Raw genomic sequence first — 19,438 nt, 5'->3', positions numbered from 1 at the left:
GACTGGGCTACGAGTGCAGAATTAATTATCCGCTGACTTTCAGAGCTCTCCGGATCAAATGGAGTATAGATCCGGTACGCTTCTCAGAGCCTCTTGTAAAATTGCCCCAGTGGCTCGTCTTCCTTTTGAATTATTTCTGTAGTTTTTGCCATATTTGTGGGTTTCTTTATACCAGCTTTCCTTCGCTGCAGGAGTGCCTCCCAGTATCTGCTGAGATAGACACGGCCATCCTCAGTGTGGAAATCCCACTTAGACTTTTCACTTGGAAAGGTAGTTCTAGCCCAAGCCACAGAGTCTACCACATCATTAGAGGCATGCTCTTGCAGCCAAATCTTTGCTGCTACAAGGATTCTGCGACGTTCTTCTGTGTTAAGCAAGGTGAGAAGCAGCTGTCGGTGTCATCCCAAGTGGGCTGATGGGTTTGGAGTATAGACTCCATGAGCTCTATCATTGCCTGGGGCTGTTCTGAGTAAGGGGGAGTGTGGTGTTTCCAACTGAGCAGGTCAGTGGTGGTAAAGACTGATAATACAATGTTGCTCTGCCCTCCGTAATAGCCCCACCTGCCCCTATCAGGGGAGGCCCTCAGGTTTCTGGCAAGGGCATCTGAAGATTGAGGTTTCCTCGGGCTGCAGTGGCTCACTGGGTGACCATGGGTGAGGCAGAATCTGGACATGAAATTTGGGATGGTTGGCCCTCTCTCCCCTGAGTGGGATGAGCTGCTGCTGGTCCCTCAGGCTCTAGCTCCTTGGGTAGCTCTGATGAGACAGATGAGGGCCGAGTTTCAATCACTGGCTTGGCAGGGACGGGGGATGGGGGGGTGGAGCTACTAATGGCTCCTCTTCCGGAGTGTCTTGCAAAATAGGGGCCCGAGTTGAGCATTTCTTTTTGCCAGAGGCCAGCATGTGTGGCATGAAATGGGCAGCCAGAATAGTACATTGATTCTTTCCTCTAACACAAATCCATGCCCAGGGCGGAACAACCTGGGCAACTTGTAGCCAGGAGTTAGCATAAGGAAACTGGTCAGGGTGGCCTGGGGTGCCAGTAATCTCATTGTACATTGCCCATGTTGTGGGTAAGTGGAGAGTGCCCTCTGGTGGCCATCCCACCTTAAAAGAGGGCCATTCAATTTCACAGAGAGCTCGCAGCCTCTCCAGTTTCAATTTAACTCCATAATCACCAGAAAAACCCTTTTTAAAGTTACTCAGCATACAGTCCAGCACAGTGGGCTTAGAAGATTTGGACTGAGGTTTTCCCGTTGTATTCTGATTTTCTCTGACTTTTCAGCTGTTAGATGCCTGTACTTTCCAAAAGGCAGGAGAAATCTCCGGTTAGAGAAAGTGGAAGTGTTCAGTCAACAGTGGCTCCTGGGGACGGGTCTTAACCCAGAGTTTTGGAAACTATGTGCTGCAGTCTCCTGGGGGCAAGGGAGTGCTGTTTAAAGTACCAGTAGTTTGTTTAAAGTTTTTCTTCCGAGGGTGTTTTGGCCAAGGGCTGGGCTGCAATCAGAAGGATCGCAGCAGTTTTTCTCTGAGGTCCCTCTTCTTGTCCTTCCTACAGTTGATACTCCGGTGCTAGAAGCTGATGCCTGCCCTCTCTTTTCCTAGGCAGAGCGGGCAGGTTTTGCTCTGTAGTGGAAATCTTTGTAGGAGAGTCAGGACAGGGTCCAGGAGGGTGTCTTTTGTTACAGTTGAGAGGGACTCATGTCCCAACTTCCAGAGATAGTACTTGTGACCTGCCACCTACTCCGCCTATCCACCTCTATGGGAAAAACCCTCCCAACAGTCCCTGTGTCCCGCCCTCCCATGAACAGTGCTGCAATACAGACAATGGTTGGGTGTCCTCCCCAAAGGGAAGACCATTCAGGTGTCTGCCTGGCCATGTCCCTCACGGACTTTGTGTGTTCCCTTGACAATAAGTGGATGGATATAGAATCTCCACCAGATTACACATGTAGAGAGGGAAGGGGGCCCTCAGCGTGTAATATAGCCATTTAGTCTTCACAGAAACACCATGGAAACACAGTAACAGACCCACTCATGCCCCAAGGTGCAATGCACTGTGGGACCCCGAACACATTCACTCGTCACACATTCACTCAGAGGTTACACATTCCCTCCCCACACCAACCAAATTACCAGAGTTGGCCGCAGACCAACCAATTACCAGATGGCCTTAGCCCTGACTGCTGGTCTTGTGATGGAAGGAGAGTGTATGAGTCTCCTCTTCCACTCTTTTTTTTTTTGGAGAGTGTTTTGCTATAAGGCATGTGCACTCGCCAGACAGACAGAGAAAGAGAGACAGAAAGTGAGAAATCACCCCCCAGGGGGGATGGCCATGTCGCAATCCCTTCTCCTCCATTCTCCTCTCGGGCTCTTGGGCATGCACACACACGTGCCTGACGTGAGTTTTAAGCCATTGGGTCCGTGATGCGAACCGCGGTCGACTACGTGGGAGTCCAGTGACATAGCCATCACTCTAACTGCTGGTCCTCACCCCCTCCCACTCTTAAGTAACTGTGCTGACTGATACTGGATGAGTCCTGACTGCTGGTCTTGAGGCCGAAGGAGAGTGTACCATTCTCTTCTTCCACTCTGAGTGAGCTGACTGATAGGACTCTACAGATCCCCCGGGGGCTTACCAGATTACCAGAGTTGACCACAGAAGATGCATCCAGGCCTGGAGTAAGAGTTGATACTTTTCTCCAATAGGAGTCTGATGATCCAGGAATGCTCATCCTTCGGGTGGGCCTCCTGGCTGAGGGATCCCATCAAACAAGTTGGTGGCACGCCTATCCCTCCACAGTGCAGTGCTCGTCCCAGGGCAGAGAGAGAGGGAAGCACCCTGGGATTAGTGGCTCAAAGGGTTGGTCTAATTTTCACTTCCTGGCCAATACACCAAATTTTGCAGAAAATCAGACAGCTGAGAAACAAAAAGGCAGCACTCCGGAGAGATAGGAGCAAGTCTATAATACATCAGCAGGCACGGAGGAGATAACACTCAGAATCTCCGGCCCCACTTGGGGGTCAAGCACAGACTTTTATTGGGAAGTTTGGGGAGGGACAGTTTCTAGTGGGCTAAGGGGTAGCCTATCTGGAAGAAGCAGCCTATCTGGAAGAAGCAGCCCATCAGGAAGATGCAGCTCAGAGTTTGTTCTCAGGAAGAAAGGGTCAGATAAGCAGGGTGTTCAGCTTCTCAAGGTTTCAGATGGTTTTATCACTTCAGAGGGGGAGAGGCGGAGGCAGAGAATTCACAGAGCCCTTGGATGGCAATGGTTGGCCTTGAGCTACTGTGAATTCTGGGCCCATCCACATCAATTTCATGACATTGAAAGCACAAATGACAAAATAATGGAAGTGAATCCACTGAGGAAGTAGTATTACCCTTTGCCAAGTCATAGAAAAGTTGCTTGCTCTATATTGGGGTCCCCAACCCTTAGGCCACAGACCTGTACTGGTCTGTGACCTGTTAGGAACTGGTCCACACAGCAGGAGATGAGCAGTAGGTAACTGAGTAAAGCTTCATCTGTATTTACAGTCACTCCCCATTGTGCGCATAACCACCTGAGCTCTACCTCTGCCAGATCAGCATTAGCGATTCATAGCTGGAACCCCATTGTGAGCTGTGCATATGAGGGTTCTAGGTTGAGCACTCTCCTAAACCATTTCCCCTACCCCCATGGGAAAATTGTTTTCCACAGAACCAGTCCCTTGTGCTGAAAAGGTTGGGGACTGCTGCTCTATATCATAACACTTTTTACTCAATGTTTCTACTGTTTTATAGTCTATTAAATAAATATTAGTTTTACTATTTTTTTATTTTCTCATGTATTTAATAATGAGTTTTTAATATTTTAACAACACATTTTAAAAGTCACAGAACAGGAACCAGCAGATAGCATAATGTTTATGTTGCTAGACTCATATGTAGTCAACCATGGTTTGAGTCTTAAACCCAATAGCTTAAAACTCAAGCTGGTCATGTATACGTGTGTGCCCAAAATCCCAAGAGGAGAATGGAAAAGGAATTGTGGCATGGCCATCTCCCCAGAGGGTTATTTCTTGCTTTCTGTGTCTCTGTCTCTCTGGCGAGCACATGTGCTGTATAGCAAAAATCTCTCTCTCTTAAAAAAAAAAAAAGTCACTGAACAATTTAATTTTTTCCTAATGGTTATTAAAATCATATTGTGGGGGCCGGCAGGTGGCGTGGTGGCTAAGGATGCTGGAGTTCCACATGGCCAACGATGGTTCAAGTCCTGGACCTAGCGGCTTGCTTTCTCACTTTCCGTCTCTCTCTCACTCTATTCCTCTCTGGTCAAATGAAAATAAATAAATAAATAAATAAAGTTAAATAAAATAATTCTTTAAAAAAATTCATATTGTGTGGTTTCAGCAAGTGGGCCATTTTTATGGTCCTTCATTACTGTACAAGTATAATGAATACATGTATATGTTTGTGTGTGTGTGTGTGTGTGGTGTTTTTTTTAGATGGGGTTTTGCTGTGATGTTGAATGTACAAGTAACAACCTTTTTTTTTTCCTCCCTTGGTGAAGTTGGTACAGAGGTGCAAGCAGAGGAAATGAGGTTGCTTTATTTAAAGGACAGATGTACAGATGTGCAGGGGCGTAATCATCACTTTAAGAGCTAATAATCATGATGAAAAAAATCTGAGACTTAATCTGTTTTATCATTTACACTAGATTATAAATTTAGACTCCTTTCTCTATCAAATAATTCCCCCCCCCCTTTTTTTAATTAACCAGAAGGCACATGCATTTGCCAGCAAGAAAGAGGGAGGAGAAAGCACCTCTCAACGGGGTGTGGTCATGCTATAATTCCTTCATTTCTCCATCTTGTCAGATTTGGGGCATGCAAACACACACATGTGCCTGGTGTGTTTTTCAAGCCTCCAGAGCCGCAATTCAAACCTTGATTGGCTATGTAGGATCCAGCTCCCTTAATCACCATGCTACAGAGTTGGCTCTCAAATGTTTTGGTATAAGAAATTTTTTAAAAAGAATTATTTTATTATTTAACTTTATTTATCTATTTATTTATTTTAATTTGACCTGAGAGTGATAGTATGAGAGGGAGAGAGAGCACGAGAAAGCAAGCTGCCATGTCTGGGACTCAAACTGTGGTCAGTCACGTGGGAGTCCAGCACCCTTAACCGCCATGCCACCTGCTGGTCCCGGTATAAGACATTTAAATAGAAGTCACTGGACCTCAAGTGCATACCTGTAACCTAATTCTTCTGGCCAAATCAGAAATGATGTCTGGTCATTACCTTGCATATTACTGATCGAATTAACACCCATGTTAGATATGGTCATACAGTTTTTCTATAGATGGATGGTAGCTTTGATGATACTACAAAAAAGGCACTTTTTATTCCAACAAAAATTAAAATAAGGACATAAAAAACAAGCCAAATGAATACATGAGGGTTATCCACTTGTTGATGGGAAGATAATGTCAAACACAGGCAGAAGGAATCTGAACTTTCTCTTTTCCAACATGGAAATAAAGTATAGTGTTTGATTTGTATTTTAGGTGACAGAACCAAGATTATATGTAGCAATGAAAGAATCTTGCCTTGGGACCAGCAGTTAGCATAATGGCTATGTCGCTGGACTCCCATGTAGTCGACCACGGTTTGTGTCCCAGATCTGGTGACTTAAACTCACACTGGACACGTGTGTGTGCATGCCCAAGATCCCGAGAGGAGAATGGAGGAGAAGGGATTGCAGCGTGGCCATCCCCCTTGGGGGGTGATTTCTCGCTTTCTATCTCTCTCTCTCTCTTTCTCTCTGTCTGGCGAGCGCACGTGCCCTATAGCAAAAACCTCTTAAAAAGATTCTTGCCTCATATCACAGTGTTTGATGCCATTGTTCCCTGCCAATCTACCCTGACTTACTGTATATGAGCTTCTATGCTGTAAGATGGAATAAACCTACTGTAACTTGCCCCAAGGTTTCCATCCTTAACCAAACTCTACTAGTTGATTCATGGTCTCTGTCTCAAAACAATTAAAACAAAACCAAGATCCAAAAAACCTAACTCTATATAATGACCAGTGTTTTCCTCTGATTAAATGCATTTCCCATCACTCTGAAGTAAGAGTTAACAGTTTTTTTCATACCCAACCAGGCCAAGGGAAAAGCCAAAATGATTAGTCCATCACAAAATTTAGAAATTAACTATTTTTTTTCCAAACTTTCTAGTTTTAGGAATATAAAAATATTCATATCATAGTTCAAATTTGTAATATACAGTAAGTAGAAAAACATCTGAAAATACTAATGGTAAATTACTATGTGAGGTTGGACTGGAGGGGTAGGAATTATTATCCTCCACATTTTCCTATTATATTTTAAAATGAGGTCAGTGTTCCCTAGCTTGCATTATTGTAATACCCGATAACTGATTTGGATATTTTTGCCCATTGGGAAGAAGGCTATCAAAAGTTATCATGGAAAAGCGTTACGAGAGGGCATTATGTTTGCTCTCCAGATTTAGCCAGCAAAGACTGATGAGATCTGTACACTTCAGGTTACTTGGATAACTTGACATTTGCTGGGATCTGGGCCATGTACTTCTAGATCCTGCCTTGCTGTAAGAGCTTTGTCACTTAGAATTTCATTAAACTAAGGCATTTCTACTAATCCAGGCCAGGCTGCCCCACTCCCTCCTGTCAAGTGTTCTTCCAGGAAAATTAGCTAGGACACCACCAAATTGAGAAGCTTTGTCTGTCGTTTTCTCTCTCAGGCCCTCTGGGATGCCTTCGGAGGCTTTGCTGCTAGTCTTTCCTAACCTGCTCTCCCTCTTATTTCTGCTCCTCTTCTCCAATGTTCTGCATCCTCTGAGCCCTTGGTTGAGCTGCTTTATGAGTTTTACTGGAATCTTCATCCCAGCTCAGTTTAGAAGCAAGGGCAAGATGGCGGGCTTCTTCCCCCTCACAGTCCCTGCTCCTTGTCAGGCTGGGCTGTTAAAGGTGCCAGTGGACCACTGGGTGGCAGCATCAGCTTCTCTAGTTTTACAAAGAATGGCTCTCCTAACACAGAATGGCCACCTGAGGGTTTAGCTTGATGGCCGTTGGGAACAAGTCATTAGTTTTCTGAAACTCATCATTCAGTGGTTCAGTGGTAGCAGATTTCATTTGTCTGCTTCATCATTTCCTTGGTTCTCTCCATGGTTTTGTTTCTCCTACTTTGAGCCTCAGTGACACTCATGATCAATTTCTAGATTGCTCTTTTTACTTGCTGGTTCTTCTGTCTGTAAAGACGCCTCTGACTTCTTGCCTTGGTGCACCTACCCCCACCTGCCCCAAGAATTTCTTTCTTAACTCTAGGAAAACTGGGTGGTATTGCATCCCTCATATCTTCTACCCTTTCCTCAGGGAAGTACAGCACCTAAAGATTCTTGCTCACATGGCTGGCTTTGTAGGCCCAGGTAGCATGTAGAGTGGGGTGGTCACAGCAGAGGCTGACATGGAGGCTGAGAAGGCTGTAACTCTGAACCAGGTGTGAGCTTGACCAGCTGTGAGGAGTGGTTGGTGGCAAGGTGGGAAACTGAGTCCCTGGCTCTTTCCTTAGAGCAGCAGTCCCCAACCTTCCTGGCACCAGGGACTGGTCTTGTGAAGGACAATCCTTCCACAGATGTGCTTTGGGGGTGTAAGGTTGGTCCCAGGATGACCCAAGCACACCATATCCACCATGCACCCCATTTCTGCCACCATCATATTGCAACATGCAATGAAAAATTATACCACATAGGGGTCATGATCCCATGAGAATGCAACTCTGCTGCTGACCTGACAGGAGGTGGAGCCCAGGCAGCATTGTAAGTGATGGGGAGCAGCTGCAAATACAAAGTCCTTGTTCACTGGCCTGCTGCCCACCCCTCACTTCATGGTCAGGGGGTGGGTGGGCAATAGGTCACAGATAGGCACAGGTATGCAACCCCAGGGGTTGGAGACCCCTGCCTTAGAAGACCCTTAAATGATATTCCATGTGGATCTTTGGAGTGGTTTCATTTTTCTGGAAAGGAAAACCTAAGGGAACAAAAAGCATTAAATGTGTGGGTGAGTGCATGGGCTAGGCCTTCCACGTTCCATTTGTTTCGTTGTTTTTAGTTTTTTGCCATAGGGTTCATGTGCTTGCTGGAATGGGAAAATGTGAACTCACTCCTCAAGGGAAATGGCCATGCTGCAATTCCTTCTCCTCCATTCTCCTCTTGAGATTTTGGGCAGACACACATGTGCCCCATGTGATTTTTGAGCCATAAGGTCCAGGTGAACCACGGTTAGCTGTGTGGAAGTCCAGAGCCTTATTTACCAGGCCACCTGCTGGCCCCTTCATGTTCCTTTTATAGACTTCAAGGGATTTCTTTCAGCTCCACATCTCATTCTCACTCTGTGTTTTAGTGACCCTGAGCCCATGCTTCATCCATGTTTCCAGGAATAAACCTTCAGCCTTTTAAGCACAAGAGCTACTGTAAACCTGGCCACTGGTGTGTATGCTGTGGGCTTTCTCCCTGTCCCCCTCCCAGTGCCCATTTTTCAGTTCTCTGCTGCACACCCCACTCTATCCAGGAGTCCTGAGCCTCCCTGCAGAGCCCCAGGAGGCCTGGCGCTGTGTTCTGAGGCATGCCAATGCCATTCGCTGTGCATTTTGTCCTCCTCCATCTGCTGTCTTTTAAATATCTCTTCAGTTTTCTTGATTGCTAACACTTCCCTCCTAGTTTCTCTGTTTATAGCTTTCTTTTAAAATCCATTTACCAAGGCTGGCCATGGTCTGGTGGTTAAGGGGACTCAATTCCTCCTGACTTACTTGGAAATTCAAATCCCATCCCCAGTGGCTTGAAAAAACAGGCCAGACACGTGTGTGCATGCCCAAAATTATGATAGGAGGGAGAAATGGAAGAGAGGGCATGACCGCGCACTACTGGGGGAATGCATTCTCTCTCTCCTCTCTACCTGCCTCTCTCCAGCAAATACAGGCACCCTCTGGCAAATTAGGGGAGAAATCCTTTGATTGTCCTTTATTGGCATCTGGGGAGGCAGAGAAGATAATCTGTGTACTTTGTCTGCCATCTTTTTTTTTTTTTTTTGAGAGGTTTTGCCATAGGGCGCGTGCACTTGCCAGACAGACAGAGAGAGATAGAGAAACAGAAAGGGAGAAATCACCCCCCAGGGGAGGATGGCCACACCACAATCCCTTCTCCTCCATTCACCTCTCAGGATCATTGGCATGCACGCACACGTGCCCGGCTTGAGTTTTAAGCCACCAGGTCTGGGACGTGAACTGTGGTCATCTACATGGGAGTCCAGCGACATAGCCATTATGCTAACTGCTGGTCCCCTTTGTCTGCCATCTTTACCTGGAATTCCCATGTGGATTTATAAGATAAAACTTCAAACCAATGAACTTGGGCAGAAATGAGAACAGTAAGACTCAGGATAAGAAAGGTCACACTTGAACTTTAAAGTAATGTTTATTTTTCTGGCAGTGCTCACTTGGGCGTTAAATACAGAGACCGACTCCACTGTTGGAATGCTACTTGCGATGGTCATCTTCTCCCAAGCTCCACAATTTAGCCTTGTACAGAGTGATGTCATTGTAGACCTTGAAGTGATTCAGCCTGTGGTCCTGGCGTTCTGGGTCGACCTAGAGAGGAAGATGCAGGATCAGAAAGAAGCCTGTGGATGAGTGGGGAGACCTGCCTTGGAGTCGATGGACCCGGCCTACATCAGCCCTATGCCCCTCTATACATTAGACTATGTATAGAAACTGCTTAGTACAATGCCTAGCTTAGAGTAAGTGTTCAAACAATGTGACTACTGATGTCACAAATGTTAGCGGGAGGCATTAGGCTGGGTGGTACTCACTGAGTGTGGTTTCCCAGGTCCTGGTTTTGAGGTTGGGATAGTCTATCTGCCCAGGGTGATGTCCTGCCAGGGGTTAAGAAGCCCCAACTTTGGGCTGATCAGGTCTTTTCTGCACACACACACACACACACACACACATACACACACACACACATGATTCTAAAATCAGATTCATTATCTCTTTGGTTGCAAAAGAGCTGGATCTAATGATTTCTGGGGTAGACTTTCTTACTGTGTTACCAGTACCCTGTCTTCAGGTTTGTAATGAATGGGCATGGCATGTCTGCATTCATGGCATGTCTACCTTCAGCAAGAGTTCCTTAGGTCAGTTTAGATGAGGTCTAGCCCTTACCTTGGTGCTTTTTCTTCTGTCTATCCTCATTAAATCATTCATTCATTATTTATCTCCACTAATTGTCATTGAATACTTTTTTCCTTAACATGCTTCCTTTGTTCATTATAAGCTAGACCTGCCCCCCCCCACTTCTCTTTCTCTTTGAGTGGCCATCACCACTTAACCAGCTGTCTACCCATACCTCTCTCTTTTGAATTCAGTCCTTCCTTGTGTAAGTGGTGGCAGGCTCCAATGGAATCTCCCTGTGTCCTGCAGTCTCTTCTGTCCAAGGCAATGCCCCATATCTGAAGAGAAGCTGTTGCAAATGAGCAGCTTACTCACCCTCCTTACTGATAAAAACTGGATTATTGAGCCATTTATTCAAATCTCATGCAGAAGCCATGTAGCAGAGTGGTGTGCTATAGGTTAGAGTTGCGAAATGGATAAGACTGTCAGCCTCCTGGAGTAGGAACGAGAGAACTACAGAGTGTGGAGAGTTCTTAGGAAGGGAGCGTGCTAGAAAATCACTCAGTGGATGAAAGCAATGGAGCTCAAGCTCAGGAGAAGCACCTCAATGGTTCTATGATGGGCACTTCTTATCAGCATCACAATAGTCACATTTATTGAACACTTACTATGAGCTAGGCACGGTACTAAGCAGTTCCTATGCACAGTCTATAATCCTCACAACAAACCTTTGAGCTTAGATGCCATTGTTATCATACCCATTTTAAACTGGACAAATGGAGGTTAAAAGAATTGAAGGTTGGGGCCAGCAGGTGGAGAGGTATTTAAGGAGCTGGACTCCCATGTGGTCAACCAAGGTTTGAGTCCTGGACCTGTTGGCTTTCTTTCTCATTTCTCTCTCTTTCTGTTCATCTCTGGTCAAATTAAGAAAACAAACAAAGAAACAAAAACCCAAACTACTACTACTACTACTAAATAAATAAACTTAACTAATTATTAAAAAAAAGAGTTTGAGGTCACACAGCTAGAAAGTGGTGGAGCTGGGATTTGAACTAATGCTTTCTGACTCTAGAGCTACCTGTTACATTAATACATAGACGTAAGTTAAATGCTGTAACTCCAGGAGGCACAAAGTGTTACAATGTGCTCAGCTCTGCCTGGTGGGGAGTAGAGTGGCAGAAGTTCCTTAATGGGACTTTATGGAAGAAGTGACTCCGGAGCTGGGTCTTGAAGAATGAGCTGGATGTCCCCAGTGAATATGGGCTAGGGCTTAGGGGACAGTGAATATAGAGATACAGGATGTGCAAGATCCTGGTACTTGCTGGTCGTGCTGTTCAGATACTGCTGAGGAAGAGTTTCTAACTTCACACCATACACAAAATATACCAAATGAACATAGAAAAGAGTAGATGTTTTATAACTGTGGGTGTTGAATGTTTTTCTAAGCAAGGCATATACCCCAGAAACCATCATGAAAAAGGCTGGCATATTTGTTGACTAAAAACTAAAAAGGGGCCAGTAGATGGCGTACTGGTTAAGTCACCGGATTCCCACACGGCTGACTGTGGTTTGAATCCCTAACCAGGTATCTTGAAAATCATGCCAGGCACGTGTGTGTGCATGCCCAAGATCCCAGAAGGAGAATGGAGGAAAAGAAATTGTGGCATGACTATCATCCCCCGGGAGGGTGATTTCTCACTCCTCTCTCCCCTCCTCTCTGACAAGCACACATTCTCTAAGGAAAAAAAAAAAGAAAGAAAGAAAGAAAAGAAAAGGAAAGAAAATAACCCCCAAACCAAAAAAATACCCCAAAAACAAACTCTTTAAAAAAAAAAGAAATAAACACCTCTGCACTATGAATGACATAAACCGAGGGCCAGCAGGTGGCATAGTGGTTGGAGTGCTGAACTCCCACATGGCCTACCAGGGTTTGAGTCCCAGACCCAGAGACTTGAAATTCAATGCTGGCTGTGTGCTCACGCACATGTGCATGCATGCTCAAAATCCCAGGAGGAGAATAGAGGGGAAGGGATTGCTGCAGTATAGCCATCCTCCCTGGTGGGGTGGGGGGGTGATTTCTTGCTTTCTCTGACTGTCTCTTTGGCTAGTGCATGCACCCTATAGTAAAAACCTCTCTCTCTCAAAAAGAAAAAGAAACCCAGACAGACATAAGCAGAGCTAAAAGACAAATGTGGCAGAAGCTTCTTCAAGTCCTGCATTTCTTCCTCAATAACAAAACTTCTATATTATTTAGTGTGATAATGTGCTAAGGACTACATTTCCCATACTTCCTATGGAGAGTTGTATCCTCCAGTCAAACGAGGGAAGTCCTAGTACTAGCATTCCAAGTTCATGAAGAAGGGAAAAGAAGGTAGAGACCGTAAGTGCCATGCTACTAATCACTCGTGGAGCAACCCGGGCAGCCTGTCTATCATCAGGAACCTTTCATCAACACGAACGCAGCATTTTCTGTGTGCCAGGTACTGCTCTGAATACCTGAGCTATACCACTGCATTTCATCTTCACAGTCACTTTAGGAGAGTGGTTCTTAAACATCTCCATTTCACAACAAGAAAACTGAGTCATAAAAGGGCTTCCTAACTTCCTACAACTATACCCCTACTAAGAGGTAGCCAGAATTCATACCCTGGCCACCTGGCTCCCTGTCTATCCTTAGCCACTGTCTATACAACCAAGCATCTGTGCTTTCTTGTGTGTTCTAAGGAGTGGAGCTGAGCTTACCAAGGGCTCTGAGTGCCATCCAATTTCCTGGTTCTCGGTCTGCGTTTCTGTGTATTTCTTCTGGGGCTCCAGGGCAGCATGGTGAATGAGATGCAGAAACCTGGCTGGGAGACAAGGAGGAGCCATGAAAGAGTTGGGCTGTGGGACCCACGAGTGGTCCTTTCCTTCCTCTGGTTCATGGTCAGGATGGGGAACAGGGCCCAGACATGCAGGTATACAAATAATCTGGTAGAGGCAGACAGTGGTCCCTGCTGTGAAGGCCAAGGGACTAGTGAAGGCCAGGGCAGCCATGTCATGGTGAGAGGCCTCCCTGGATGCCAAGCAGCAGCCAGCCCTGGAAGGGGCAGGGGAAGGGCACGCCACAGGCAGCAAGAGGGAAGGCCCTGAGGCATGAGCAGGTTTGGCCAAGATGGTGCAGCAGACAGTGTGAGCAGGAAGGTTGCAGACGTGAGGGCAAGGCCTTCTGTGTCGGGGTAGTGTGGTTGCCGACACCAGGTGTGTCTGGAACTGGCCAGACCTCTCCCCTAGCACACCTCTGCTGGGGAGAGGAGGTTTGACCACAGAGTGCACCTGGCTTTGCCGCTGAACACTCCTGGCCCTGCCACTACCAGCTTGTGAGGTGGGCTAACGTCCCCCTGCCTCACCGTATTCATCTGGAAATGTCTATCTGAGCAAGACCAAGAATGGAATGAAGGAATGAGAATCAAGGGCCTGGGGTCAGGCTGGGCACATCCTTGAGCCTATCCTTAATAGAAGGCAGGGAGCAATCGTCTCCCGACCGGCGTTAAGGCTCTCAGCGCCTGCTACATTCCTTATAGCTGCAAGCCCCCTGGCCCCCGTTCCTCTCGCTGCGGGTGGGCACTATGGATGACACCCTACTTGGTGGGCTTGCCCCCTCCTTTAGTCTGTTTACTTGTCTGTGTCCTTCCCAGTGCTATGAGATCCACTCCCCACTCTCTACGCTGTCCTGGCATAGAAATTTTATAATCTTCCTCCATCAAATTATACTCTAGGAAGGCAGAGGCAAGACAGGAGGGCTTTCTGGGAGAGGTTAGGCTTTTCCCCAGACATCTGTCTTTCCTCATTCCCACACATGGCCCCCTCTCCACCTGAGTACCATGGCAATTATAAAGGACTCATAGTTCTTAGACCCTGCAGGTATTTCTCATTTTGTGCCTTCACATGTAACTCAGAATGCCCTTCAGTTTTCCTGACATGCTCCACCTCTCGTGAGGTCTCCCAGAATAGCAGTGCTTGATGTTTGTGCCTGTTTTTTATGCTGTCATCACACCTGTCCTATTCCCTATATACATGTCTACCTCCTATGACACTTGGTACAAGGCTCCCCGCCCCCACCTAACACCCTCGCCCCTGCCCTCCTAACACCAGCCTAGCGATTATCACTGGTAACAGTGAAAATAATATCTGGCCACCATATGCCACATTCTGCTCTGAGAACCTGCACTGTTTTGTTTAATCCCTACGACATCCTAAGAAATAGGCTCAGAGAGGTTAAAAATTTGCTTAAAGTTGCACAGTTAAGGAAGGAGTGACGGCCAGGATTTGCTCTCAGTATTATTGCCTGTGCCAGTAACAACTAAATGTTTGATGAATGGATTAATGGAATGTTAAGATCATTAGCGACATTTTGGTTGGCCTGTTACTAAACTGCTGTTGTGATTGACTGTGTCAGTCCCCTGCGAGTTAGGTTAGTATGCATCCTGTTTCCAGAATCAAAGCAGAGGACTCTGCTGCTTGCTCCAAGGTCAACATGACCCTGAGAGGTTTCTCCAGCCTGTCTGCTTCTTGCTGCGGATTCGATGAGTGAGAACACTCATTGGTGTTCGCAGTCCCCAGGACTTACCATCTGCAGGTTCCTCCAGGTTATCATGCCAAGACATGGGCTTTCTGGTGATTGTGTGGACTAGAGAAAAACAGCATCACAGGCTCACGTTAAAACACACATGCCCTCCTAATTAGGCTAGCATCCTCCTACCATGAATATCCGGTACATGCTAGGTATTTTGTTCAACTCTGGGGAACATAGTGAGATGAGGCCCTTGAAGAGTTTACCTACAGTGGCACTGTCCAGAATGGTGGCCACACACACATGTGGCTACTCACAGAGAAACAGTTAAGAATTAAGTGGTCCCCTCAGTGGTCACATGTAGCTAATGACTACAGTTTGCAGCACAGACAGAACGTTTTCATCATCAAAGAACGCGTGCTTGGACAGCGCTGGTCTATAGCGAAGGTGTGCATGCCAGGCATCCTAAGGAGGTTTGCCAGAGAGTGATAAACGAGGGGTCTTCAACAAGGCCGTGGACAATCTGTATTATAAGAACACTATGCATGGATTTCTAGTATGTTTTGCACCAGAACACATTAATTTCATGCTTTCCATGAATTCCCCTCACATAAGCATGAAGCAGAACAAAGTGGGATTAGTGGATAGAGAGTTGATGGTGGGGCATGGTGTGGTGGCGAATGTCTAGGCAGGTGAGCGTGAGCAGAGTCCTGAAGGCAGTGTGGGAATGCCCTGTGTGAGTACATGGGAGAAGAAGAGCAGTTTGGTGAGTTCCAGAAACATCAAGAAGGCCAAAGGAACTCACTCTGTACCTAGAGTAGCTAGCTGCAAAATGTTAGATTATGAGCAGATCAGTAGAGATCAGAGGTGTTCAAACTATTTTGCATCTAAAATATCTACTAGTAAAAAACTTTTGAGAATGCATCCCTAATATGTGTATGTCTACAGGGTATTCTCGGCATATTGACAGGGCATAATTTCTGTCTTTATGGAGAAGTAAACATAAATGAAAGTTCCAGTAGTTCCTCTTTGCATGTCATGGATCATATTAACCATATGCCCAAGGGTCATGAGCTGGGAGACAGCAATTTCCTAGAAGCCTGATTGTTGCCTGAAGGGATTATTCCAATCATTGGAATGGATCAAGCTTAAAATGAAATGCACATTAATTTGTTGTGCTGAAATTAGTGGCTGGGGCCTCCAGAAGAAAACAGGATGAGTTATAAGCAAAATGAAGACATCGTGTTTTCTCTGTGCAGTGAGGCCACAGTGGACTATAGTCAACTGGGCATGGAATCTAGGGAGAAATTCAGGAAGCAGCAGCAATGATTATGTAGGCTAAGTGGTGGGAAGTGGCATGATGTCCTTAGGAAATTCATTTATTTAGAAATGGTGGGAGAGAGAGGAGCATATGTGGGAGGCTTTAGCAGTGGCTGGGGCAAGGAAGGCACTGGGATAGTCATGAAAGGAACACGTGTCGGGTGGGGTGGAGAGACGAGGGTGGGATGTAGCTGGGTGGGAACCAGAGCCAGACTCAAGGGACCTGTGGACTGACTCATGTGATCAGTAGCTCAGAAGCTGAGGGGACCCATGAAGGATCTGAGGGGTGGACTGACATGATCGAACTGGTCTTTTAGCATAGCTCTAGCTAGCAGCGGTGTAAGGGGTGAGCCGGAGAGATGGACTCGGAGGGAAGGAGCCCATGGGACCAATCCAGGGGGCCGTGAGATGGGCCCTGCCGAGGTTCGGGAATCAAGACGGGGAAAGTGTGCTTCAGATGCTGGAATTAAGTGAGGGGGTGGCGATGCCTTCACATTCATAATGGTGTCTGTCACTGAAGCAGGAACGTGGGAAGGGGCAGGCGGGAGAAATGTTAAAGGACAGTGAGTGACTGCCGTGTGTTGGCTGAGGCAGGATGGTCTGGAGAAGCAGAGGGTGGGGAAGAGGGAGAGGAGCCTGGCTTGTGATCTGGTGAATCTGAGAACCCTGGGGCTGTCCAGGGAAGTAGCTTAGAGGAGGTTGGGTCCCTGAGTCTGGAGCTCCATTTGAGACCCAGAGGCACTTAGGGGAGCTGTCCTTATAGGACCAGAGAAAACCATGCAAGGCGTGTGTGCAGAGTGCAGGCTGGGGCTGATTTACCAGGGGAGCACTGTGGGCTGGAGCCTGCTGCTCCTGAGCTTCCCCAAGGCGTGCCAGTTTCAAAGCCTGAAAAACACCTTTAGCTTATTAAATAAAAACCAAAATATAGGGACCAACAGATGGCGTAATGGTTATGTCATTGGACTCCCACATAGTCAGCCCCGCTTCAAGTCCTGGACCCAGTAGCTTAAATCTCACACCGGTATAGGCTGTCCTCCGCTCCCCAGCAGAGCCCCAGTTCCATCTCCAGGCTCCTGGCCAGCAAGGGACGTTGAGGCAGGGGCACCACTGCCCCCCCACCCCAGCTCCAGCTCTCCCAACCCCCCCCAGAAAGGGTGGGCGGTTTCCCCCCCCCTTTTTTTTTTTTTTTTTTTTTTTTTGTTAATTTCCTACTCCTTCTTGTCCCAGAGATTGGCCTCCACTCCCCAGCAGAGCCCCAGTTCCATCTTCAGGCTCCTGGTGAAATCGCATGCCGGACATTAAGGAGAAAATTAGAGAGACATAGCATTAATGGGACAAAAAAAAAAAAAGGGTATTATCTTTTGAAGATAACTTTATAGTATTATCAACTGGACTGGAGAGAAATGTACACATGTTGTAATATTCACTTTGCAAGCTAAATAATGTGATTGAATGTAAAAAGACCTTGAAATAAAACAAAACAAAAAAAGAAACTCACACGGGTGCATGTGTGCCCAAGATCCTGAGAGAACAGAGAAGGGATTGCAGAGCGGCCATCTCCACTAGGGGGTGATGTCTTGCTGTCTCTCTCTCTCTCTCTCTGGTGAGTGCGCGTGCCATATAGAAAAAAACCTCTCCGAAACAAAAACAAAAACAAAACACACACACACACAACCCCCCCAAATACAAACAAAATCTTCACCAAATTCTGCAATATATAATTATTTCAGAAGAGAATTATAAAAAATGGCTCAACTTTTTAAGACAATATACTTTAATCATGTTGTAGGTGCATTTTACTATATCATATATAAGATGCAAAGTGAGGGGCCAGCAGACTGCGGGATGGTTAAGGTGTTGGACACTCCTGCCTGCATGGCCAACCACGGTTGGAGTCCTAGACCTGGTGGCTAGCTTCCTTTTTCATTTTCCCCTTCTCTCTCTGTCTCTCTCTCTCTAGTAAAATTAAAATAATTGAATGAATAAATTAAAAAATTTAAAAAAATAATTCTGGGGGGAAAAAGATGCAATATTGAGCGAGGCCCCTCCGAGGTCTTCCGTCCTGAAGTTTACGAAAGGGGGTGGGTGTCAGAGAAGGTGTTTTGTCCTTAGCTCTGACCCCCTATCCCTACCAGGCAGCCCGAGGGCTGCTCCTTTCGAAGGCGCCCTCCCCGCTCACCCACCCTCATGCAGCCCTGCCCTCACCCTTGCGAAGAGGATTCACGTGATACTGAGTGTAGAGTTTCTGGGTCCGTAGCTCCTTCAGGTACAGTTCCCGCAATATCTCGTTCTGATGAACCTCATCTGGGGTCACCTTCTCCTTCTGGCGTCCCGCCATCCCTTGGCCCTGCTAGGTCAGGGCCTGTTGTCTGGACTCCGTAGGCTCCGCTGGTCTTGGGCTTCCTACCCGCTCCAGGTAAAAGCGTCCCTCCTCGCCTCCAGGCAAGAACTTGCCACGCCGTCCCAGGCAACAGCGTCTCACGTCGTCTCCAAGCAACAGCGTCTCACGTCGTCTCCAAGCAACAGCGTCTCACGACGTCTCCAGCCAAAGGCTTCTGTGATTCTTGCCTCCACAGACCTCCTATTCTTAGCTCTGACCTCGCTCCCATTCTGCAGCTTCCAGGGCGCCTCCTTCCATGGGAGCTCTCTCGATCTTGTCCCCCCACTCTCCAAAACCTCTTGTTCTTAGCTCTGACCTCGCTCCCACCCTGAGCTTCCAGGGCGCCTCCTTCCCTGGGAGCCCTCTTGGATCTTGCCTTCCAGTCCAGCCCCGCCCCCACCCGTGTGGAGGGGATTCAAGTGATCTTGCATGTAGATTTCTGGGTCTGTAGCTCTTTTAGGTACAGTTCCCGTAAGATTTGGTTCTGATGAACCTTGTCTGGGGTCACCTTTTCTCTCTGGTGTCCCGCCATGACCTTGGCCCTGCTAGGTTAAGTCCTGATCTCTGGACTCTAGAGACTCCCCTCGTCCTGGGCTTCCTACTGTCCCCAGGTAGCAGTCCTAAGCCATCTCTAGCAACAGCCTCCCCGGCCGTCTCCAGGCAACAGTGTCCCATGTAGTCTCTAGGCAACAGGGTCCCACCCTATCTGTAGTTCTAGGCAATAGGGCTCCACTTCATCTTCAAGCAACAGACATCCCCCTCCAACGGTGTCTCTGTGATAAACTTTTTTAAAAAAATATTTATTTATTTAAATTATTATTTATACATTTAAATCACTATACATCAGTTAGATTGTAAAGAAACTTTACCCAGCATGATATACACCTTAGTCCAGCCCAGTTGAGAATATACACATCTTCATCAACAAATAATAAGCCATATCTGTGTTTAACAAATGTCTTACTTCTCCATTTTTTTCCCCCAAATTCCCTTTCCTATGCTC

The 19,438-nt window shown here is 46.8% G+C and overlaps 1 protein-coding gene across 1 annotated transcript; it reads right to left on the bottom strand.

The window, feature by feature from the left end:
• Positions 1–9,501: 9,501 nt before the first annotated feature.
• CFAP144 (cilia and flagella associated protein 144) lies at positions 9,502–18,534 on the bottom strand. Its single transcript, XM_006153730.2, has 4 exons — positions 18,261–18,534; positions 14,793–14,852; positions 12,929–13,032; positions 9,502–9,664 (listed from the first exon to the last, which is right to left on the bottom strand). The coding sequence occupies exons 1-4, from the start codon at positions 18,391–18,393 to the stop codon at positions 9,554–9,556; spliced, it is 408 nt and encodes a 135-aa protein (XP_006153792.1). The 5' UTR covers positions 18,394–18,534; the 3' UTR covers positions 9,502–9,553.
• Positions 18,535–19,438: the final 904 nt, after the last annotated feature.

Source organism: Tupaia chinensis, unplaced genomic scaffold (genome assembly GCF_000334495.1).
Source record: "Tupaia chinensis unplaced genomic scaffold, TupChi_1.0 Scaffold000387_1, whole genome shotgun sequence".
NCBI lineage: Eukaryota > Metazoa > Chordata > Mammalia > Scandentia > Tupaiidae > Tupaia > Tupaia belangeri.
Note: the sequence above shows the minus strand (reverse complement) of the source record. Positions and strands in the feature narration are given on the sequence as shown.